This window comes from Myotis yumanensis, unplaced genomic scaffold (assembly GCF_028538775.1).
Source record: "Myotis yumanensis isolate MYYU_CA2020_CCGP unplaced genomic scaffold, mMyoYum1.0.hap1 SCAF_3, whole genome shotgun sequence".
Classification (NCBI taxonomy): Eukaryota; Metazoa; Chordata; class Mammalia; order Chiroptera; family Vespertilionidae; genus Myotis; species Myotis yumanensis.
Genome location: NW_027223754.1, coordinates 83,438,486 through 83,463,779, shown reverse-complemented (window position 1 = coordinate 83,463,779; position 25,294 = coordinate 83,438,486). Strand labels below are relative to the sequence as shown.

At 40.8% G+C, this 25,294-nt stretch overlaps 1 protein-coding gene across 2 annotated transcripts in view; it reads right to left on the bottom strand.

Moving 5' to 3' along the window:
* Positions 1 to 25,294, bottom strand: part of DNAJC15 (DnaJ heat shock protein family (Hsp40) member C15) — a 94,007-nt gene that overhangs the window by 52,539 nt on the left and 16,174 nt on the right. Inside the window, exons 2-3 of one of the 2 annotated variants that reach the window (XM_070409019.1) lie at positions 8,070 to 8,121; positions 2,533 to 2,570 (exon numbers count right to left, since the gene is read on the bottom strand). In XM_070409019.1, coding sequence (XP_070265120.1) covers positions 2,533 to 2,570; positions 8,070 to 8,121 — 90 coding nt within the window. Of the gene's footprint in view, positions 1 to 2,496; positions 2,571 to 8,069; positions 8,122 to 25,294 lie in introns of both variants that reach the window. The other variant, XM_070409018.1, reaches the window with a different exon arrangement.

The following is a 25,294-nucleotide window of genomic DNA, read 5'->3' as shown; positions in this document are numbered from 1 at the left end:
AAAGATGTAAGCCCCTAGATCAGTGGTTCTCAACCTTCTGGCCCTTTAAATACAGTTCCTCATGTTGTGACCCAACCATAAAATTATTTTCGTTGCTCCTTCATAACTGTAATGTTGCTACTGTTATGAATCGTAATGTAAATATCTGATATGCAGGATGGTCTTAAGCGACCCCTGTAAAAGGGTCATTCGACCGCCAAAGGGGTCGCGACCCACAGGTTGAGAACCACTGTCCTAGATGGCATTGTCTTTGTCTGGTTCATTACTATATCCCATTCTACACAATAATGCCTGGTTTATAGTAGGTGCTTAATGAATATTTATTGAATAAATGCTAACTACCTATTAATAGTTTACTGGAATAAAATATAAATAGGAAAATAGAAAATAAATACATACTCCTTCTAATCAGAGACATGCATTTATAGATCTGTAAAATCTCTTACAGTTCTTTTCAACCTGAGTTTTATTATTTGTCAGTATGTTATACTTTGAAAGAGAGGCTGTTGTTTATGACTAAGCCATACAAACTTGTAATGCTTTTGCTAAAACAAGACATTCTTTCTCAAACTACTACAAGCCAAACTGATCTATCCCAGACGGCTTCTATTTCCCAGAAGTCAATGGTAAAACAGTAACTAGAGGCCCGGCGCACAAAAATTTGTGCACTCGGAGGGGTCCCTAAGCCCGACCTATGCCCTCTTACAGTCTGGGACCCCTCAGAGGATGTCCACCTGCTGGCTTAGGCCCGCTCCCTGGGGGATCGGGCCCAAGCTGGCAGTCAAACATCTCTCTGGCAACCTGGCAGCTCTCGGGGGATGTCCACTTGCCAGTGGGGAGCAGGCCTAAGCTGCAGTCGGACATCCTTAGCGCTGCTGAGGAGGCGGGAAAGGCTCCCACCACCATCGCTGTACTCGCAGCCGTCAGCCTGGCTTGTGGCTGAGCAGCGCTCCCCCTGAGGGAGCGCACTGACCACCAGGGGGCAGCTCCTGCATTGAGCGTCTGCCTCCTGGTGGTCAGTGTGTGTCATAGTGACCAGTCATTCCCAGTCTTTCTGCTGTTAGGGTCAGTTTGCATATTACCCTTTTATTATATAGAATTGAGGCCTGGTGCACAGTGGGGGCCAACTGGTTTGCCCTGAAGGGTGTCTGGATCAGGGTGGGGGTCCCGCTGGGGTGCCTGGCCAGCCTGGGTGAGGGGCTGATGGCTGTTTTCAGACTGACCAACCCCCCTGGGGACTGAAGCTCCCAGCCTTTCCTTTTTTTTTTTATTTGCTCCAGCTCCGTGGCCATGGCGACTGGAAGCAGGTATCTGGGGTTTATTTACCTTCTCTAATTGAAATTTTGTTGCCTTGAGAGGAGGCAGCAGCCACCGGGAAACGTGGCTTCTTCCATCACAGGGGCAAGCAAGCCTCTTGCTCGCTCTAGCTCCATGGCCACGGCCTGCTGAAAGCAGGTATCTGGGGTTTATTTACCTTCTCTAATTGAAACTTTGTTGCTTTTGAGTGGAGCTCAGAGCTGGCAGCAAACTGGCTTCCTCCATCACTGGAGCAAGCAAGCCTCCTGCTCGCTCCAGCTCCGTGGCCACGGCCTGCTGAAAGCAGGTATCTGGGGTTTATTTACCTTCTATAATTGAAACTTTGTTGCTTTGAGTGGAGCTCAGAGCAGGCCGCAGCAGGCTGGCTTCCTCCATCACTGGAGCAAGCAAGCCTCCTGCTCGCTCCAGCTCCGTGGCTGCTGGCCGCCATCTTGGTTGGGTTAATTTGCATATAGTTGCTCTGATTGGCTGGTGGGCATGGCTTAAGACATAGCAAAAGTACGGTCAATTTTCATGTTTGTCTATTATTAGGTAAGATGTTTCAGTGAATTCTCTTTGTATTGTCTCCAGTGGTCCCAAACCAGTTTACCACCTTATAGAGTTACCTATCATTTATTCATCACTTACCTTTAGCTCAGCAGTGCAGCTATGATGCTAGTAGATTAATGTAAAAGCCCTACAGATTTCAAGTTTGGAACCTTATATTTTATGTTCGAGATGACCAGTTGTGGCGGTACAAGGGGATTAGTTTCAAATTTCAGGATGAAATAAACACTTGTGTGGGCCACACCAGATCAGAGACCACATATATTTTGTTCACCAGCCATACCCAGCTCATGACACAGGGACTGGTTTACAGTAAACAATCACTAAGTGAACAAATGAATATTAATTAAACAAGGAAAATAAATTACCTCAAAATTGATGTAATAATACTAAAAGAATGCAATAGTAAGAAATAATTAGATGTCAAAACCATAAAAAAGTTTGGATATAAAAATGTGACCAAGAACCTTAAAAAAATCTAAATCAATAAATGAGACAAACTCTCTGAGGATATAATAAAAGAAGTAAACCTTCCACAAAGTTGGAAAATTCAAGACTTTTTTTTTAATTACTGTCAAATATGATACTTAAAAATCAAAATGAGCTTTCTAATGAAAGCTGTCTTTAACTTACAGGAGTTGAAATCTTCTTTGCAGTTTCTGTGATTACCTGTTCCAGAGGTTTCCAGATCTGAAATACACAGCGACCTAAATAGCAAAAGGAATAGAAGCAAATACATTTTCTGTAATCAAAGTCAATAACCACAAAGTGCTTCCCACAGTATTTATTGATAATTTATTTTATATAGCTCATTTCAATAACTATTTCAATATTTTTTTTCAAATTCCAAATTTATTGAATATCATTATCATGACTATTAAATTTGTCAAGTTCTAGTTCATTATAGAATAAAAAATGTCAATGTTATACATTTCGTATGCAATGTTATAGGTCACAAAAACTGTAGATGAAGTCCTTTAACATGAAGATACTCATGAATCTGCAATTATTATTGGTATTGCTTTATACAGTGATAATCACTTTTTTTTTTTTTTGGTGCCCTCGGCCAGAATCGAACCTGGGACCCTTCAGTCCGCAGGCTGACGCTCTATCCACTGAGCCAAACCAGCCAGGGCAGTGATAATCACTTTTGAATATATGGAAAGCAAATACTGTTTAGAATCTATACAATACAGGAGTGATTTTAATGGAGTTAGCTCTAAACTAAAAAAACAATATGTAAGAAATATTTGCCAAGGATATTTATTAACAATTTCTCATTGAAGATGACTACTCTTCTAAACATTTATTTTATTTTTGTGCTTTTCTTTCTTAGATATCCTAATAATAAAAATGATTGAATCCTGAGACAGAGGACAGCCGTGCTCCAGGATCCTCAGCCATCAGGACAGCCTCCCCGGGAAGTCCACAGTCACATCCCCTCTTGCCATCCACCTATGCCAGCTCCTTGCACTCTTTCTAGAACACACCTTAGAGGGACTACAGCAGCTGGTGGGGTCAGTCCAGAGTCTGGATTGTCTCAGGTATTTGATAGGTGCAGAGACTCAGCCTTACCCTGGGCCTCCTAGCGGCTGCTCCCGCTGCGGAAGCAGCCACTCATTCAGGTCAGTCGAATGGCGCTTCCACTGTATGAGCACACTGACCACCATGGGGCAGCTCCTGCATTGAGCGTCTGCCCCTTGGTGGTCAGTGCACGTCATAGTGATTAGTCAACCAGTCATTCTGGTCATTTCGCCATTCAGTCACGGGGGGGGGGAATATATATATATATATATATACGTACATACATACATACACACACTAGTGGCCCGGTGCACAAAATTTGTGCACGGGGGAGGGTGTGTTCCTCAGCCTGGCCTGCACCCTCTCCAATTTGGGACCCCTCTAAAAATGTCCTGCCAGTTTACAGGGATCGGGCCTAAACCAGCAGTCGGACATCCCTCTTGTAATCCGGGACTGCTGGCTCCTAACCACTCACCTGCCTGCCTGCCTGCCTGATTGCCTCTAACCACTCTGCCTGCCAGCATGCTCGCCCCCAACTGCCCCCCCCCACTGCCGGCCTGCTTGCCCCCAAATGCCCCCCCCGCCAGCCTGATCACCCCAAACTGCCCCACCTGCTGGTCTGCTCGCCCCTACCTTCCCTCCCCACTGGCCTGCTCATCCCCAACTGTCCCCCTGCTCGCCTGCTCACTCCAAACTGCCCCCCCCCCCCGCTGTCCTGATCACTTCCAACTGACCCCCACTGATGGCCTGCTTGCCCCCAACTGGCCCCCCTGCTGGTCTGCTTATCCCCAACAGCCCCACCCCCCACCAGCCTGATCACCCACAACTGCCCTCCCCTCTTGGCCTCTAACCGCCTCTACCTCGGCCCCGCCACCATGGCTTTGTCCAGAAGAACATCTGGAAGGTCTCCTGGAAGGTCTCCCAGTCTAATTAGCATATTACTCATTTATTAGTATAGATATATTTGTCTGTAAATATGATTATGATTGCAGATATGAGTAGGACCAGGTAAAATTTTATAGAATGGGCCTTTTATTACAGATGGTTTGCCATGTATGCATTTTTTCTAAAAAAGTAAAAATTACTTTAAAAAATGTTTCAGGAAGACTTTGAGAAATTTACAATATCTGCTTTTCTTCCAAGAAATTTGTCACTTTTATGCCAGAGTGAGGATTATTTGTATGCTTTGTATGTCAGCATTGGGCCACTGTGACTGGGGGCCACTTAGCTTGACTTCAGAGTAATTATCTTGCTCACTGGCTGGGAGGGAGGGTGTGTGGCAGAGGAGATAAACACTCGGTTCTGGATTATTCATAGATTGTTGACTTTCTGGATTAATTGTGCAAGCCCCTCCTTTTATTGATGTCCACCTTCTGTTGACAGACATCTACCCTGGGAGAGAAATGAGATGAAACTCTCTTTCTTGTCATTGTAAAAAGCATTTGAATTCCTAAGGTGTGATAAGGCCACCCAGCCATCCACAGTCAAGGGACACATTTTCATGGAGGATGTTCCCACTCTTGAATAAATTAAAACAATTTTTTTCTTTTAATTTAAACTTTCTTCTATAACTGTTTTCTTGTTATTTAAAAGCTAGTTGTTGTTGTTTTTTTTGAAACTGCTTCCAAAACTTTTCAAGCTGTATATGTCCTTGGAATGAATTTATAAATAAGAATTGAGCCCGGCAGGTGTGACTCAGTGGTTTAGCATTGACCTATGAACCTGAAGTCACAGTTTGATTCCAGGTCAGGCCACATGCCCAGGTTTTGGCCTGATCCCCAGTACGGGGTATGTAGGAGGCAGCCAATCAATGATTCTCTCTCATCATTGATGTTTCTATCTCTCTCCTTCTCCCTTCCTCTATGAATCAGTAAGAATATATTTTAAAGAGAGAGAGAGATAGAGAGAGAGAGAGAGAAGAGTGTATATGTTTGTAAATAAGAAAACATGTATTTGATGCTATTAGAAAGTATTATTTTCGCTTGGGGGGGAAAGGGGTGTGGGAGATGCGGGAAGAGACTGGACAAAAATCATGCACCTATGCATGAGGACAGTGGGTGAGGAGTGAGGGCGGAGGGTGGGGTGGGAACTGGGAGGAGAGGAGTTATGGGGGGTAAAAAGAGGAACAAATGTAATAATCTGAACAATAAAGATTTAATTATTAAAAAAAAAAACTTGTGCAGTATAGGGAACTCCATAGATTCTCTTAATTTGAAGAAAGTTAGAGGGAAAGGTACTAATTCAGAGTTCCTTGGGAAAACGTATCACTTACATATTTTCTATGTTTATTTTTTTAAATCAAAAACTGAAATATTTTCTATTCAGAAAATATATTTGGATCTATATATCTTCTATAATTGTAACGCTAAAATATCAATTTAAATATTTTAAAAATGGTTGGGATGTTTGTTTTTTTAAATAAGTTAGGTTACTGGAGTTCTACATGTTACTGGATCACCTGGGGTAATTTTCTGATTGGAAAATTAAGAATTATAGTCAGAGGGAAGGACATTAGAATTTTAAAAGAACATATTCAATTTACTTTAGAAGCCAAACCTCTCTTGTCATGTGACTTGTTTTGTATGTTTGTTAAACTATATTATCACATAAACATTGCTGCTATTGGGACAAACAGTGACAGTTGATTCGGGTCATTTGAATGTCCACTGTCTGTTTTAATTTGTATGTTCGTTTTGACTCTGTCATATGCTCAATCTTCAGTGGAAGTCATGAGAACGTATTATTTTTGCCTGCTCCCTCCTTTACATTGGAAATATTCTTTTTTACCCAGAGGGACCTTAACTTTGATGTAAGGGATTGTTTCTGTTGCCAACTGTTTTCTTCCTTGCCAAGTAAGAGAGTTGTGAACTCTTCAGTGATGCCTTCCCCAGGATATTTGCAGATGTGGTTGGGAAAAGTCATTTCATCCCCGACCTTTGCATGTCAGGTGCTGGGGTGCCCGGGTGCCGCCTGTCCTGCGCCCCGGCTCTCTCTCCCTCCAATCACCATGGCGATCACCTGCCGCAAGCAGCCGGCACCCCAGTCAGGAGGTGTCACCTGGCCTGCTGCCCGGCTTTCCAATGGCGATCACCAGCTGGGGGGCGGGCAAAGGTGGCCTTTGCCCGCCCCCCAGCTCTTGCCTGCCGCCTGGGTTGCCGATCACCGTTCTTCCGTCTTTCCCCTTTCGCCTCCCATCATTGCGCATATGCAAATTAACTGCCATCTTTCTTGGCAGTTAATTTTCATATCACCCTGATTAGCCAATGAGAAGCATAGCAGAGGTACGGTTAATTACTCTTTTTGTCTTTTATTAGATAGGAGATATATATACTAGAGGTCCAGGGCACAAATTCGTGCACGGGTGGGGTCCGGCTGGCCCGCCCCGATCGGGGTGGGGGGGCCGATCGGGGATGGGGCCAGCCTGGGGGAGGACCCACAGGTGGTTGGCCAGCCGGCCTCGCCCCCTGGTTGAACTCCCACTTGAGGGGACAATTTGCATATTAGGGTTTTATATATAGGATTCTATTTAGTAATAGGAATTTGGCAACAGTGTGGTATGTACAGAATATAAATACCAATTCTGATTTTAGAAAGGCCCTGGCAAACGTACATCTTTCTCTAATTTCAAATAAAAATCTTACATCTGAATTTGAAATAACTATGCCCATTCTCCTATAATAATTATTACTAAAATTGTTTTATGGTTATGTGGCAAGTTTACCAGAATTCTATTTAGATAGGATATTCTTCTCAGGAAAACTCAGTAATGTATAGAATGAGACACAAGATCTTGATGGCATAATGAACAAGAGAATCTGAATCACAGATCTTCTTGATTTTAAAGGTCTTATTGTTAAGGTGCTTTAAACAAGACGTGGACAAAATTAAATAGTACATGAAACAAAACAAAAATCTTTTTTGGTTTGCTCAGTTTTCTATTGGATCTCAATAAACCACATATAACCACAATGGAAAGTAAATTCACCCAAAAGATCATTCAATTAACAGGAGCAAATCCATGGAACTTAGACACAAATGCTAAAACAAAATATTGTAAATTTTTATCAACAAGGAAATGCTCTTAGATAAACACTAATTAGGGAGTAGCTATGCAATTTAAAACTAAGTTGATGACTCTAAACTATAAATTGAAGAGACAGCAATTTTGCTTTAACTCTTTATAACTGTTCCTTCTAAAAAAGTGATTTTGGCAGTTTATCAAAGACAATACACCAATATTTTTAAAATGAAGTAATAAATACACTACAGGGAACAACTACACGCACCAGAAAGAACTGACAGCTCAGGAAATGTTTAATCCTATCTTCAAGAAGAAATAAATATGGAAGAATAAAGAAACCCCATACCAATTATACTGTTTCATATTAAAGATGTTTTATTTATAGTACACAATATCTCAAACTAAAAAATTGCCAGGAAGATCCACTATTATCGGGGCTAGTTTTCCTAACTTTTTTATCATCACTTTTCTTCACTACTAAGTTTATCTAGATTTTGCTACACTGAGAAATGTTCAATAATTACAAATGGTGAAGAGAATAGGAATGTATAATGTCTTAAAACCCAAAACCTCAGAATACGAAGAGTCTGCTTATTAAGGAGTGATTTTTGAAAATTTTATTTTATAACATTTATTCATATGTAACCATTATTTATCTTACCTGCAAATGCAAAAGCTGCAACACCCAGTCCTACAGCTATGAAGCTTCTTGCCTATGGAGGAAAAAATAATAATCATTTACAGTATTACACACTGGGTTTTAAAAGTAAATCATTTTTAATAATGTAAATAATTATGTTAAATACTACATTTTCTTCAATTTCTTCTGACAACAGAACTTTAAAAAATCTGTAGTTAATGGGATTATATCTCCTGTGCACCAAATCAGTTTTCAGTGAAATAAAATAATTCTAGATTTTCATTTAATTTTCATAAACTTGAATTCATTCTAACCTAGAGCTTTTATATTACCTATTGCTAAAATGTTTTCTACAGACCATTCTTAATAGTGGGTTTAATATATTTATCTTCTATAAAGATAAAAGGCACATTTTTCCTACTCCATTACACTTGCAATACCCAATGGCATTTATTATATGTAAAAATTCAGTAAAACATTACATGCATGTTTAGTAAATATGTCAAACTTCCAAAAACTATTTAAAATGTAAATAATTTAAAAGCTAGTCTATTTCTACCTTTCTAGAATGATGTAAAAATTATTAAACAAGAGTCAAGAGTTCAGAATCTAAAGTTATGAGCTCATTTTGATAAAAATCTATTTTAAATTAGTATATACCCCATATTATTATATGCTTTTCAGTCTCAGCCCTCCATCTTAAGTTGGTTACAGCATCATCCCGATATGCCAAATAATCAATGAATGCATAAATAAGTGAAACACCAAATCAATATTTCTCTTTCTCTCTCCCTTCTTGTTCTAAAATCAATAATAATAATAATAATAATTCTGCTGGATCTTATGGATTTACCTCTCACACCACACTAATCACTTTAAGAAAATAGGTACACCACAACATAAAAAGGTTTATGTATCAGAGATCAATGGTTGCCCCACCCATATCCATTTTCCTTTTCTTCTATGGGATCAAGAATTTCATTTTTAGTGAGACATATATTTCCAAGCCTCCCTTAGTATGGATACAGAATTAAGGAGAATTAAGGAGATATACCATAGAAATCTTTTTGTCTGATTAGTGGTGTGAAAGGTCAGAGCCAACAAAAATCTTTTAAAAGCAGGAATAATCAGGAGGCAGCCAATCAATGATTCTCCCTCATCACTGATGTTTTCTCTCTCTCCCTCTCCCTTGCTTTCTAAAATCAATAAAAATATATTAATGTATGTAAATGACAGCATAGAGACTTGGCACATGGTAAAAACAACTAGCTATTACCTATATATATATAAAAGCCCAGCGACTGAACGGCAGAATGAGCAGAACAAACAGTCAACCAGTCACTATGATGCGCACTGACTACCAGGGGGCAGACGCTCAATGCAGGAGCTGCCCCCTGGTGGTCAGTGCGCACCCACAGTGGGAGCGCCGCTCGGCTGACCAGGAAGAGCGGCACTCCCACGAAGGGAGTAGCCACTCAGAGGGCGGGTCCACAGCCACTTGGCTTACTGGGATGAGCAGTGCTCCCACGGAGGGAGTAGCCACTCAGAGGGCGGGTCCACAGCCACATGGCTTACTGGGATGAAACCCACAACCTAGGCATGTGCCCGGACCTGGAATCAAACTGAGACCTCCTGCTTCATAGGTCGACGCTCAACAACTGAGCCACACAGAGTGGGCCTAATTTCACATTTTTATAGATTAATAATTATTGCATCATTTTTACTATTTCAATTATTCAAAATATATGAAACAAATAGTTGCCTCTACAATTCCAAAGGGATTTTTATTTTAAGGTATTTCTATCAGAAACATTAAGCTATGAGGCATTTGCTCATTTTTCATTTTAATCTAACAATATGTAAGGCTAAATTGTGTTTAACAATAAAATTTCAATTTAAATGAACAAGTAAGTATTTAACACTCTGTTGATTATTCTCCATTTGTCCCTACAGATACATTTTCCACCCTTCTTTGCCTTATTCTGCAGCTCTGCCTCCCTTATCTCTAAGGATTACATGTGGAACAGAATGCTACACTTGGTTTACCAATCCCACCACAGGACTCCAAACACTTCTGCCCATTATATCTCAGTGTCAAGGTTGCAAAAGAAAACACAACACAGTCAAGTACTGGATAGAATAATGCTCTACTCACATAGAGAAGAAACAGAGCAAGGTCAGCACCAAGTGTGTGCATGGGTCCCTTATAGCTAGTGGGTGCTCTGACAGTGGTCAAAAGGAAACAAGCCTAGGAGCATGCTCTAACGCTGCAGCAGAAAGACCCCATCACCCCTCCCTCCACCCCACTCCGTCCCACCCATGGATTCTAAAATACTGAAAGCTGGAGGCATGTCTGAGGACACTGACTGCTTTAAGCAGAACGAAGACCACTTAAAGAGCCTGAAGCAGGGACTGATAGTCCCATGAAGGTGATAAACTGAGCAAAGTCAGAGTGGCTCCTCATCTTTTAGTAAGGAAGTGTTGGTTGCTCTAGTAGGCAGAGCAAAGTCAAAAGCCTGTGCATGTGACCTTGCCTTTCCCAACAGGAAGCATCAGCAGCAAAGCAAAAAATGGAAGGAGATAGAAATAATAGTACAAATTATTCCCAGCTATGTTTCCTCGTTGGACACAGCTCCTATGTAGTGGCTCTTCTTCCATGCCAACAACTCTTGAGTTCTGGAATACAATTCCCATCCCCTTCGTTGCCCCTTTGCCTGGGTGGGTAACAGTTTCCAACTGTTCCAAGTCCCTGACAGAATTATCATCCCTTTTTTATTACCTAACCAGGCCCACACCTCTGCAAATAGTCCATTAAACTATCTTCAAAAAAAGCCATCCATCTGTTACTACCAGGACCCTCGCTGATACAAACATCACACTATATACTAATCATTATACTCTGTACAAGAGATGTAGTAGCATGGAACAAGACAAGGGTCCCGTGTAGAACATAGTGGGAGTCCAATGTTTATGCTAACCTCCCAAAGACCTTTATTACAGCATTTATTGCACTAAATTATAGTTAGGTGTCCTGCCTCCTCCAGTTTTTGTAGATATCCAGAGCCTTTTAAAAATATGATGAAATCTAAGATGCCACAATAAACCACAAATATATATATATATACACCCTGAAGCCCTTCAGTCCACAAACCCCAACATAAGAACCTCTGAAATAAGTAAATAAATAAATAAATAAATAGCAAGCTCACTAAAGTCCAGGGGAGTGTCTTATGCACCTTTATTCTCCTAGAGCAAGGACCTGCGTTTATGTATACATTTTTTATTCATTCAATAATACAAGAAAAATAATTTTGATTCCAAGAACTGATCTCTATTTCTAAAGACCAACTTTATAGAAAGATAAATACACTTTTAAAAACAACAGAAAGAAACCCAAATTAGGTGGATCACTAGAGCAAAAAAAGGATGTTCAATAAATTACTAAAAACCATGCAATCAAAATCTTACTGCTATACTGAGAAGACAAAGTATAGCATAGCTAATCAAAGTCTCATTTCTTTATTGGAACTAAAATTCCTTGTTGGAAAAGTGTTGTACCTGATCTACCTCTTTCACTGTATTTTAATTAACTTGATATTAAATCAGTTTATGTTTTTTAGCATTAACAATTGAAACAAACAAACAAACAAACATATATTATTTGGAAGCTGAGACCAATTTGAAATTTAAAAAATATATAATGTGTTCTGCCCAACCAGATTTTGTCCTCTGAAATAAGAATAAAGGTCCTCATAAAGTTTTCTATAAAAATACTAAGGTATGGGGCGCTGCTACAGTGTTTTGGCCAGGTTCAAGCCTCAGACTAATGAAAGGACAGGGTCCTCTCATTGCCACATGCAAGTCCCAGCTGGAGGGCAGGGCCCTCCCAGCACAATCATAGCCAACGGCTGTGGTTGTAAGCTTGAACCTATGGTCCAAACACGTGGCCCCACGTGCCTTGTGATAGAGTTCGGTTGCATGTAGTTGAGTGAGGTTGAAACTCACAAGAATGCTGTAAACAACTTGATCATGCCCCTACTTTGCCTCGTGGCATCTGCTATAAAATAAAGACACGGCTTGTGGGCGCTGTCTCCTCATCAGGGAGGAGCGTCCCACCAAGACCCGGCTTTCATTCTCTTGTCTGTCTTTTCTCAATCCTTTCACCCCCCCCCCCACTCAGGGTCACTGAACCAAGCTGTGCTGGCATGGCACATAAGGCGCCCTGGGGCTGAGTATGCCATGGCCGTGCCTGCTCCCCACACTAAGGCTGTTAGATGTACTCAATTAACTTAAACCTATAATGTTAACTGGTCCAAAACAGGAATATGATTTGTTTCGCAGAAAGAAAATAGTATGTATCTACTACCTAACATTTTTTCACTCACTAAAAAATCATTGGTTTCGTCAGACCCAAATTTAGAGAGTTCTAACAACAAGTTTCCCTAACTATCCACATTTGTGAATGACCCAGAGAAAATAAACTAATTGCAAATTTAGGAAATAGGTAGTACAATACAGTCAATCGGATACCTGAGCAAGTAGTTCACACAGAACTCTGACCTAACCTTTATTTGAATTTTTAAAAGTAAAAGAATACTTAACACACAGTGGAGTTTTTAAATAGCCGATGGTTCATTTAGCATAGCTGTGTTAATAAAGAATTCCATAAACATCTGTATTTTACTTTTGTTGAAAAAAATTTCATATATGCTTTATCACTATGCTTTTTCACATTTACTTAAAGTTCAGTATTGTATCCTCAGGCTAGTAGGATCTATTTTGTTTCTTTTACATATGCAACATAGTATTTGATTCAGTGGCAAGAACAAAGATGTACTTCAATTTTTATTTGAATATTTTTTAAACAATGATGCTTTAAATCTAAATTGCCAGTAATGGATGACACAAATGACATTGAAAAGGCAATTTAAAAGCAAAATGGTGAATCAGGAATAGTGTTAGTACCACAAGTACATTCATTTCCTACAAACTAGGCAATAACCAGGTTAAATGTCTAAAATTGCTCAAGCAACTTGACTGACAGCATGGTACATCTGTGCATTTATAGAAAGTAGAGAAATGCTATGAATTCTTTGACTTAGAAAAATTAGAATGTGTGCTGAAAATAAAATCAGACAGTGTGATTTAAAAAAAAAAAAGGTGTGTGTATACCCGTACACTGGCCTAAGCTAAAATTGCCATACATGTCACACATATGTAGGAGATAGTGAATGGTAAGTGTAGATGCCATACAAGGTGCTTTTCTTTGCTCTTCTCTTTAAAAGAAAAATTACAAGACTGCCTTGGGCAAGTTTTAATTTTGAAACATTTTCTTTGAAGAGTCAAATGTATATGGGTTAGAAAAATAACTAACAGCCCGGCTGGTGTGAACCATGAGGTCATGGCTCAAATCCCAGTCAGGGCACATATCTGGGTTGGGGGCTCTGGCTCGATCCCCAGCAGGGGGTATGCAGGAGGCAATGGATCAATGATTTTCTCTTGCAGAAACCAAGATGGTGGCATAAGTAAACACCTAAAATTGCTGCCTCGCACAACCACTTCAAGATACAACTAAAAGACAAAACGTACATTATCCGGAACCACAGGAAGGCTGGCTGAGTGGAAATTCTACAACTAGAAGGAAAGAGAAAAGCACACTGAGACTCAGAGAAGGTGCGGAAGTAAAGTTCAGAGGTACGGAGGCGTGCGCAAACAGGGCTGGCAACTGAGGATGCAGTTATCAAGCTCCCGACAGCCTGACTCCAGTTCTGGGTGAGTCTCTGGGAACCCAGACTCATACGAGGAGAAACTGGACTGTCTGGCAGCGGGCAGAACTCGAGGGCAGCTTTCTCTCAGAGGTGCCTGCAGTGATTACCGCGGGACACTAAGACCCAGGACCTCTTAGGTTAGGGCTGAGGATCAGCCATAGCTGTTTGCTCCGCCCTGTCGATTCCCTGAGACCCTGCCCCACCCAAGCTGTGCGCAGAGGCTTTTGCATATGAATGACCTGGCCCTTTGCAATCTAAAATTACCTAACAAACTGCAGCTGGGTCAGAGAGACCCAGAACATCCAAAAGAACGCCCAAGGCCCCACAGCAGCTTGCATTGCTTCACAGCTGGGCCTCATCTGGGCACCTCCAAATCCCAAACAAAGAAGAGGAATCTGCAGATCTCTCCATAGCTCCTGCTAGGTAGCCTCAGGCAGAGGCTAAATTAGCACCTCCTTAGAGATCCAAGTGCCAGTGAACCCAGTGGTCAGAGTGGGACCATCCAGATTACAACTCCTCAGATCCATAAGGGACACACTCAGGGGGCAGACTCAGTGAGCACCAAAGCCCCACTGAAACAAGTCTTGCCCCATAAGGGTGTCTCCAGCATAGAAGTTCTCCCACTGTAGACACAGCTGAATCTCAGAGCCAATTGGCCTGGAGGTCAATTCCTCCCAGTGATAGCAACTACAATCAAGGCTTAACTACAACAAGACTGTACACAAAGCCCACAAAGGGGTGCACCAAGAGTGTCCACCTCAGGTAATTGGGGAGGCTGAGCCACTGGGCCCTATAGGACACCTAGCACACAAATCCAATCTATCAACACAGGAAAGCAGCCAAAATGTGGAGACAAAGAAACAGGTCAGAAATGACAGAAATGGAGGAAAGCAAACTACTGGATATAGAGTTCAAAACCAAGGTTTTTCAAGAATTTTCTAGAAACTGCTGATAAATTTAGTAAGACCCTCAATAAGTCTAGTGAGACCCTCAATAAGTCTAGTGAGACCCTTGAGGATATGAAAAAGGACCAACTAGAAATTAAGCATACACTGACTGAAATAAAGAATATTATACAGAGATCCAACAGCAGACCAGAGGATCACAAGAATCAAGTCAAAGATTTGAAGTACGAAGAAGTAAAAAACACCCAACTGGAAAAGCAAAAAGAAAAAAGAATCCAAAAATATAAAGATAGTGTGAGGAGCCTCTGGGACAACTTCAAGCGTACCAACATCCGAATTATAGGGGTGCCAGAAGAAGAGAGAGAGCAAGATATTGAAAATCTATTTGGAGAAATAATGACAGAAAACTTCCCCTACCTGGTGAAAGAAATAGACTTACAAGTCCAGGAAGCGAAGAGAACCCCAAACAAAAGGAATCCAAAGAGGACCACACCAAGACACATCATCATTAAAATGCCAAGAGCAAAAGACAAAGAGAGAATCTTAAAAGCAGCAAGAGAAAAACAGCTAGTTACCTACAAGGGCGTACCCATATGATTGTCAGCTGATTTCACAACAGAGACTATGCAGCCCAGAAGGGAATGGAAAGAAATATTCAAAGTGATGAATAGCAAAAACCTACAACCAAGACTAGTCTACCCAGCAAAGCTATTATTCAGAATTGAAGGTCAGATAAAGAGCTTCACAGATAAGAAAAAGCTAAAGGAGTTCATCACCACAAAACCAGTATTATATGAAATGCTGAAAGGTATTCTTTAAGAAGAGGAAGAAGAAGAAAAAGGTAAAGATAAAAATTATGAACAACAAATACATATCTATCAACAAGTGAATCTAAAAATCAAGTGAACAAAAAAAATGTGATGAACAGAATAAACTGGTGAATATAATAGAATCAGGGGCATAGAAAGGGAGTGGACTGACAATTCTCGGGGGGAAAGGGGTGTGGGGGGTGCAGGAAGAGACTGGAAAAAAATTGTACACCTATGGATGAGGACAGGGTGGGGGGGTAAGGACAGAGGGTGGGGTGGGAACTGGGTGGAGGGGAGCTATGGGGGGAAGAGGAACAACTGTAATAATTTGAACAATAAAGATTTTTTTAAAAAAATGATTTTCTCTCATCGTTGATGTTTCTATCTCTCCCTGTCCTTCCTCTCTGAAATCAATAAAAGTATATTAAAAAAATAAATAAATAAAAATAACTAACATTTTCTAATCCTGCAGAAGACCTAATTATATATATCTGCACTAATAAAAGACAAACATGCAAATTGACCATACCTTCACTACGCCTTAAGCCATGTCCACCAGCCAATCAGACCAATTATATGCAAATTAACCCAACCAAGATTACAGCCGGTATCCATGGAGCTGGAGCAAGCAAGAGGCTTGGTTGTCCTAATGATGAAGGAAGCCAAGCTTCCCACCTGCCGGGGAGGCTCTGAGCTCCATCAAAGCAAAAAAGTTTCAATTATAGAAGGTAAATAGACCCCAGATACCTGCTTTCAGCCGGCTGTGGCCATGGAGCTGGAGTGAGCTGGAGACTTCCCTCCCGCCACCCCCCACCCCCACCCCAGCTGGTTCTGAGCTCCTCTCAAGGCTACAAAATTTCAATTATAGAAGGTAAATAAATACCAGAATAAAAAAGAAAAAAAAGGAGAGGCTGGGAGTTTCCGTTGCCAGGGGGGTTGGCCAGTCTGAAAACGGCCCTCAGCCCCTCACCCAGACCGGCCAGGCACCCCAGTGGACCCCCCACCCTGAAGGGGGTGTGACCAGCCTGAAAACACCCATCAGCCCCTCACCCAGGCTGGCCAGGCACCCCAGTTGGACCCCCACCCTGATTCTGGACACCCTTCAGGGCAAATCAGCTGGCCCCCACCCATGCACCAGGCCTCTATCCTATCTAATAAAAGACAAAAAGGGTAATTAACTGTACCTCTGCTATACTTCCCATTGGCTAATCAGCAAGATATGCAAATTAACTGCCAACAAAGATGGCAGCCGGCAGCCACGCAGCTGAAGAGAGCAGGAGGCTTGCTTGCTCCAGTGATGGAGGAAGCCAAGGTTCCCCGCCTGCTGCGGCCTGTTCTAAGCTCCGAAAACAACAGCTCCAAAAGCAATAAAGTTTCAATTATAGAAGCCAAACAAACCCCAGATACCTGCTTTCAGCCAGCCTCGGCCTCAGAGCTGGGAGCGCCAGTGATGGCAACAGAGTTTCAATTATAGAAGGTAAATAAATCCCAGAATAAAAAAAAAAGAAAGGAGAGGCTGGGAGCTTCAGTCGCAGGCCAGCCTGAAAAGAGCCCTCAGCCCCTCATCCACGCTGGCCAAGCACCCCAGTGGGGACCCCCACCCTGAAGGGGGTGTGACCAGCTGCAAACAGCCATCATCCCCTCACCGAGGCTGGCCAGTCACCCAAGCGGGACCCCCACCCTGATCCGGAACACCCTTCAGGAAAAACCAGCCGGCCCCAACCCGTGAACCAGGCCTCTATCCTATATAATAAAAGGGTAATATGCAAACTGACCCTAACAGCGGAAAGACTGGGAATGATTGGTCACTATGACACACAGTGACCACCAGGGGGCAGACGCTGAATGCAGGAGCTGCCCCCTGGTGGTCAGTGCGCTCCCACAGGGGGAGCTCTGCTCAGCCACAAGCCAGGCTGACCTGCCAGTACAGCAGTGGTGGTGGGAGCCTCTTCCGCCTCCTCAGCAGCTCTAAGGATATCCTACTGCAGCTTAGGCCTGCTCTCCGCTGGCAAGTGGACATCCCCCGAGGGCTGCCAGGCTGCCAGAGGGATGTCTGACTGCCAGCTTGGGCCCGATCCCCCAGGGTGGGCCTAAGCCACCAGGTGGACATCCTCTGAGGGGTCCCAAACTGCAAGAGGGCATAGGCTGGGCTGAGGGACCCCCCCCGAGTGCACAAATTTTTGTGCACCGGGCCTCTATTGTGTGTGTGTGTGTATATATATATATATATATATATATATATATATGTGTGTGTGTATATGTATATGTATATGTATATATATATAATGTATGCTGTACAAAACTGTGCTAGTGCATACATAGAACAAGATGATCTTTCTAGAAATATGTACACATATATACCTAAAATATAAACCAGTTACAAAACAGTTTAAAATCCCACCAATAAATTATTTTACAATTGGGCCAGACTGGTAAAATAGAAAACATTGTATTTACCCCATATTTGTAAATTCAGTTTTTAACAATTGCATCATGGTCACCATGGAAAACAAACATGATTAAAAAAGTATGTAACAAATTTATGTGATGTTGATAAAAATGTTTAAGTTTTTAAAAATGCATGACTTTAGATTATATTTGTCAAAATGGCCAAAAAGCATTGTTTTCACTGCACTCCCTTTAACCATATACAATGCATGAATAAGTTAGATTTAAATATTTCCAGGCATATGCGTAATAGCACCACAGAAATCAGCTTAAAGGTAAATGCTCAATAGAATCATTGGTTGGTTTCAAAATCTCGAGAGAATTATCATAGAGAATCCTTTTCCAAGATCACTAAGTGTTGCTGAAGAAAAGTCTTATGTCTACCCCTAGCCAGTTTGGCTCAGTGGATAGAGCTTCGGCCTGAGGACTAAAGAGTTCCAGGCTCAATTCCAGTCAAGGGCCCATGCCTGGGTTTTGGGCTCGATCCCCAGTGTGGGCGTGCAGGAGGCAGAAACATCATTGATGTTTCTATCTCTCCCTCTGCCTTCCTCTCTGAAATCAATAACAAAATAAAATAAAACAAAAAAAGAAGAAGTCTTATGTCCACACCAAATAGCATTATTACAAAAGTATGGTTCCTGGTGACGGCTGGGCCTTCAACTCTGCTCCATATCATCATCTTCCTCATCCTTAACTGGTGCCCCTCCCTTTTTGCTCTTAGTATCTTAAATCTTCACTTTTTTCATAAGCCTTCATATTTTTCATTCATGCAGCAAGCATGAACTCCTTCAATATTCCACCACTTCACCCTTCCATGTACGCAGAGGGGTGCTACAGATAGATAGTCCATCAGCTTCAAAGTTAACCAGGCTAGGACTCCAATTCCAGCTTAACATTTACCAGCTGTGACCCTGAACTGATCTCCTTGGGCCCATTTCCTCATCTATAAATTGACAATGTGAATATCTATGTTGTAGGATGCTCATAATGAAATATAAGATAAGGTTACAAAAGTACCCAGCACACTGTCTAAACATGGCAAAAACTCTATGTTAGTCCTTTCTTCAGTCATACATCTGCATACTTTACTCCTCTCTGTTCACTCTGCTAGGTGCTCCTGGAAAATTCCTACTTACCAAGAAACCGCTTTGAGGTCATCCCTCAGTAAAGCTTTCCCTGTCCACTTCCTCGCCTAAGTGAAACTCTTCAGTGTCCCTTAGTACTTAGAAAACCTCTCTATTATCATAGCTAGTATATTATTTAATAACTAGAGGCCTGGTGCACAACATCTGTGCACTGGGGGGGGGGGGGGGTCCCTCAGCCCCGCCTGCGCTCTCTCGCAGTCCAGGACCCCTCAGGGGATGTCCAACTGCCAGCTTAGACCCGCTCCCCACAGGACATCCCCCAAGGGGTCCTTAATGCTGCTGTGGAGGTGGGAAAGGCTCCCGCCACCACTGCTGCCAGCCGTGAGCCTGGCTTCTGGCTGAGCAGCGCTGCCCCTGTTTATCTGCCTCCTGGTTGTCATTGTGCATCATAGCGACCAGTCGTTCCACCATTTGATTTGCATAGTAGGGTTTTATTATATAGGATGGTTTACCTATTTCAAATCCCTTCTAAAATGTGAACTTATGGAGGTAGGGACTATGTTTACCTCTTTGGAGTTCCAAAATCTACCAAAGTACCTAGCACGTAGTGTGTTTTTAAAAAGTTTGTGTAATGGAATAAATATGGTCTTAGAAAGCTCCCCTACCATCCAGATGTCTCTGTGTACTATATTGGTGTCTGCTAGTGACAGGAATTATGTTTTGAAATGAGAAAAAATATAATGAATAATGATAGTTAAACTTGATTAAGAGATTGACATTTAATCATGCCTCAAAATATTCTGGACTAGGGCAAATATATCCAAAAGTCTCATGGAAGACAAAGAAAATGATGTTTAAGGCCTGTGTCAGGTAGATTTTATTATAAAAATGAAAGAAAGATAATCCACAGTATGAACGCTAAAGGAATAAATGACTTTCTAAACAAACATGAACAAAAATAAAGAAATTCCCAATAAAAGAGATAGGTAATTTACAAAGTAGCCATTTGGAGGCCATCTCCTATCTCTGATTGGTTGACTGATTTCAAAAAATACTCAGTAAGTGTTTATTAGAATTGCCAATCACAATTCGAAGTCTTGAGGATATCCCTATCCTTGTGAAGCACATTTTAACGTGAGCCCAAATACAAACAATCTAAACAAGGAAAATATACAATAGAGAGTGGGCTACAGAGAAAAATTAAGCAAGTAAATGAAGTATGGAGAGAGTGACAAATTCAGAGTGAGCAAGGAAAGCTTCACTGAAAAGGTGCCTTTAGAAAAAAAAGAAAATGAAGAAGGAATATCTAAGGAAAAATCACTGTGAGTAGAGGGAACATGGTTGAAGGTTCTAAGGCAGGGTATGTCTGGTGTACTTAGTGTGCACAGAGCAGAATGTGAGATGGGGTAAATAAAGAATAGGAAATGAGGTCAGAAAGGTAACATGGGGATTAGACTATGGCAGGCCTTAGGAGTCAAAATAAAGACTTCAGTTTTTGTTGTTGTTGTTGTTGTTTTTTGGAGTGACATGAGACATTACTGTTTTGAGCAGAGGCTTAAGATAATCTTATTTAGAATTCTAAAATGATCCCTAGTTGTCATATTGAGAATAACATGTCAAAGGCAGAGGCATGGAGCTATATTAGGAAACTATTAAAATAATCCAAGAAAGATATAATGGTAGTTTGGACCAAAGTGATTAGAGATGGAGATGGGGAAAAGTTATCAGATTCTGGATATATTCTGAGCAACAAGATTTGTTGAGAGACTAGATATGAGGTATGAAAGAAAAAGAGAAATTGGTATTCATTAACAGATGAATGGATTAAAAAAGTAAAATACAGTGAAACTCATAGAGGCAGAGAGTAGAATGGTGATTTCCAGGAGCTGGGGGTAGGAGAAATAGGCCGATGTTGGTCAAACTTTATAAGTTTTATATATGAAATATGCTAAGAGAGTAGATCTTAAGTGATCTCATTATACCCAAACACACATGCACACACACACACAAGGTAATGGTGTGGTGATTAATGTGTTAATTATCTTACTGTGGTAATCATTTCACAATGTGTATATATATCAAATCATGTTGTATACCTTAAATATATACAATGTTTTATTTGTCAATTAAAGCTGCGGGGGCGGGGGGGGGGGGGGGGGGGGGAAGGATGCCAAGGCTAGTTACTGCCTTAACAGAGTTGCCTTTTGTTGAAAGGAAAGACTATGAGAGGACTGGGGGCAGAAAGGATGTCATACGCTCTCTTTTGGACTTCTTTTTCTAAAAACATGCCATTATGAAATGATAAATAAAAACCCAAGCACAGCATTATTACCAAAAGAAAAAAAAAAAAGTCTCACCTAAGTAAAAAAGAAGAATGAGCAGGTTGTCTCAAAAAACATTCTTTCTTTATCTTATAGTAACTCAATTCTTAAGGGTCAATCACAAGCAAATCTGCTGAACTCAGTGTTTTATGCTGTCTTATTATTTGATTCAATTTCCAGAAAAGCTCTTTGAATTTAAACAGCAAGTGGAAGAGAGAAAAGAGAGGAACCAAGAAAGACTGCCTGCAGAGCTGTTACATATGCAGATCAAAAGGAGGGGAAGGAAATTTATACTCAAGTATCAGAAATGGTAAAATGATGTTAGAAAGAGAATTTTTATGATTATCCTTCTCTAAAATTTTCAAGACAAGCCAACATGACTTTCACAGATTTTCATATCTAAACTGAATCACTCCACATTAATCTACCTAACCCTTACCATTATTATTCCATTGCCAAAACCAAAAAATTCTGAACTTCTTTCAAGACACCAATTCCCATGAAAACTTTAAGTAAAAAGGAAAGGCAAAGCTAACTAATTTGTATTTGCTCCACTTCAAAGTCACTTAATTTATGTTAAACTACAGACAAGCATTCATTTCTACAGCAAGAATAGAGTAAATAGGAGGGCAAAACAAAAACAAAGCAAAGCAAAACCAAATGCAAAACATAAGAAACAAAACTCTTAGGCATATGACAAATGACTACTTCTCCACTCTCTAGTATAATTTTAAAATTCTCCAAACTTAAATCCTTGCTTTACACAGTGATTTCTTAAGAATAATCTTTTAAGTACTGTTTTGCATTTATTTAGTAACCCACTGATATAACTACAATCTTAAAAATTAGCCTAGGGAAATAATCAAAGAAGTGCATAAACTTATACATGAGAATATCTTCACTGCATTATTTATAATATAAATATTGGAAACAATTAGAATACACAAAAGAAGGTGAGTAAGTAAATAAATTAGGACATATATAAAATATGCATCGAAAATTGCATACTATATTAAGGAAAATTTACAGACAATATGCTAAATATAGAATCAAAGCAAATTATAATAAAATGTACCACATATACACACAGAAAAACAACCAAAATGATATAAACCAAAATGTTAATAATTACATATTCTTAGTACCTACCTTTTATCATGAGAATGTCTGAATTACATATCAAAGAAATATGGGTTGAAATTTGGCTCTCTACTTGTCAAGTCCCTCACCTTAGTCAAGTTACTTAACCTTTCTATATTATTGTTTCCTTACCTGCAAAATGAGGGTAATAATTATGTCTACTTCCTCAAGTTGGTATAAATTTTCACAAATTAGGACATTCATACATATCACCTAGTATTTTACATGTAGTAAATATTTAATAAATTGTAGCTATTACAATTACCATATGATATTATTAAACAACTAGTGGTCCGGTGCACGGATTCATGCATATTGAAAGGGAAATAATTAAAAAGAAACATTTTAATATTGCTATTTGCCCTTTCTTCCTCAGCGCCTGGGAGCCAGACAGCAGCCCTGCCCCTTGCCACTGCCGCTGCCTCCGATCACCATCTTCAGGGCAATCCGGCCCCCACTCACACCCACATTGGCCTGGCGCTGCCCGCTCACCTGCTCCACCATCCTGCCGCAGTCCCACTCTCATCAGGGCCCATGCTTTTACTCTCTCAGTGCTTCCACTGCCACCCGCTGCCAGCGCCACATCGCCAATGCCCGCCATGTTCTGCACCGCCCCCTGGTGGTCAGCGCACATCATAGTGAGCAGTTGGACTCCCGATCACCAGGTCGAACCACCGCCCAAGGGGACAATTTGCGTATTAGGCTTTTACTATATAGGACTAAAGGCCCAGTGCATGAAATTCGTGCATGGGTAAGGTCCCTAGGCCTGGCCAATCAGGTTCCCCGCCTCCCTTCCTCCTCCTTCCCTCGCCACCCGCGTGCTACCATGGTGCAGTTCCCCACCTCCACCTTCCTTCACTCCCTCAGAGCCCTGCCACCGCTGCTGGTCGCCCACCATGTTCCGTGCTGCCCCCTGGTGGTCAGCACACGTCATAGTGAGTGATCGAACTCCCAGTCTAACTCCCAAGGGGACACTGTGCATATTAGCCTTTTATATATATAGTTTCTTTTAAAATGAGAAGAAGCCCTGGCCTGTGTGCTCGGTGGTTAGAGCATCAGTCCCTGCACCAAAGAGTCTCGGGTTAGATTCCTAGCCAAGGGTTGATACATGGGTTACAGGTTTGATCCCGGGCCTCAGTTGAAGCACATGGAAAAGGTAACCAATCGATGTCTCTCTCTCAATCTCTCTCTTCCTTCCTCCCTCCCTCCCCCCCTCCCACTATCCCTTTCACTTTTTCTAGAAGTCAATGACAAAAAAAACCCCCTCAGGTAAGGATTAAAACAACAACAAAAACTCAGGAGAAAAATAAATTATTAGAAAAATCTTGGGAAGATTTTACCTGGTCAAAGCAGCCTACTTAATTTATAAGTTCTCAAGTCAGAAAAACTTCTGTCTACTTTAAAAGAAACTTTAAAAACAAATTCCTCCTGGCACTCTTCAATGAAAACAAATGCACTGATCTTTGATACCCCCCTTTTTATCCTTGTACCTGATCTGGCTGCATCTCTAGCTAGCCTCCTCCCTATCATGTACTTCTACAGACTTTTATCATACTGACTGTGAAGTCCTTAGCAAGTAAGTACCCCTTAAACTCTCTTGGCCTACATCTGATGTACACCTTACCTGCAACACTTTGTAGCTTTGCTAATTCTTCTTAGGAAATCACCCAATTTTCTGAAAACTGCTTTTACTCTCTCACAAAAGTCTATTTTACTTTAAGGCAGCAATTTCTTAGAAAGGTAATGCTTACAGCTTAGATTTCATTACACAGTATTCTTTCCTTCCTTTTTGAGTTAGGGTAAAATAAAATGAATTCTGCTTTGAAGTTTAAGAATTCTTAAACATACCTTGAAGCAACTGAAGACTCTGAAAATTATCACAAATACTAAGACTATAAATCATTTCTTTAAGTTGCAGTTCCTCAATTTCTGATATCTAAATGATAGAGCAGCAATATGGTTAAGAACTTTTGGAGTCAAAATTAGTTTCATATCCAATCCTGCCACTTACTAGCTGTATAACCTTGAGATAGTTAATTAACCTCTTTGATCCTCAATTCTCTTAAATGAGAATGGTGAAAAGTAACATCTAACTTCACAGGGCTATTATGAGAAATGGGGAAATAACACAGTGCCTGGTACATAGCAGACATTCATTCAATGTTGTTCACTTCCTCCTTAACTGTTTGCTTGCACATCATGAACTCAATATATTCATACGTATCATTAATTTTTATCTTATTTTATATAGTCAATGAATAAAAATAGAAAATACAATTGATGCCAAAACCGGTTTGGCTCAGTGGATAGAGCGTCAGCCTGTGGACTGGGAGGTCCTGGGTTCGATTCCAGCCAAGGGCATGTACCTGGGTTACGGGCACGTCCCCAGTGGGAGATGTGCAGGAGGCAGCTGATCGATGTTTCTCTCTCATCGATGTTTCTAACTCTCTATCTCTCTCCCTTCCTCTCTGTGAAAAATCAATAAAAAATATATTTAAAAAAAAAAAAAAGAAAATACAACTGATATTATGGGCCAGGAGACTGTTATGAAAATTTTCACCTTATAAAAGACATTATATCTGAAAAGATTGGGAAATTGTTTTAAAGCAAACAAACACAGAAAACCACCTGTACTGGACAAAAGTGAATTTTTACTGCAAGGGACTAAATGATCCTTTATAAAATCTCATAATTAAAAATATTATGACACTGATAAAATACAGATAATAAATTTAGTGTTAGAAATAGATCTGTTGACACTTAAAAATAA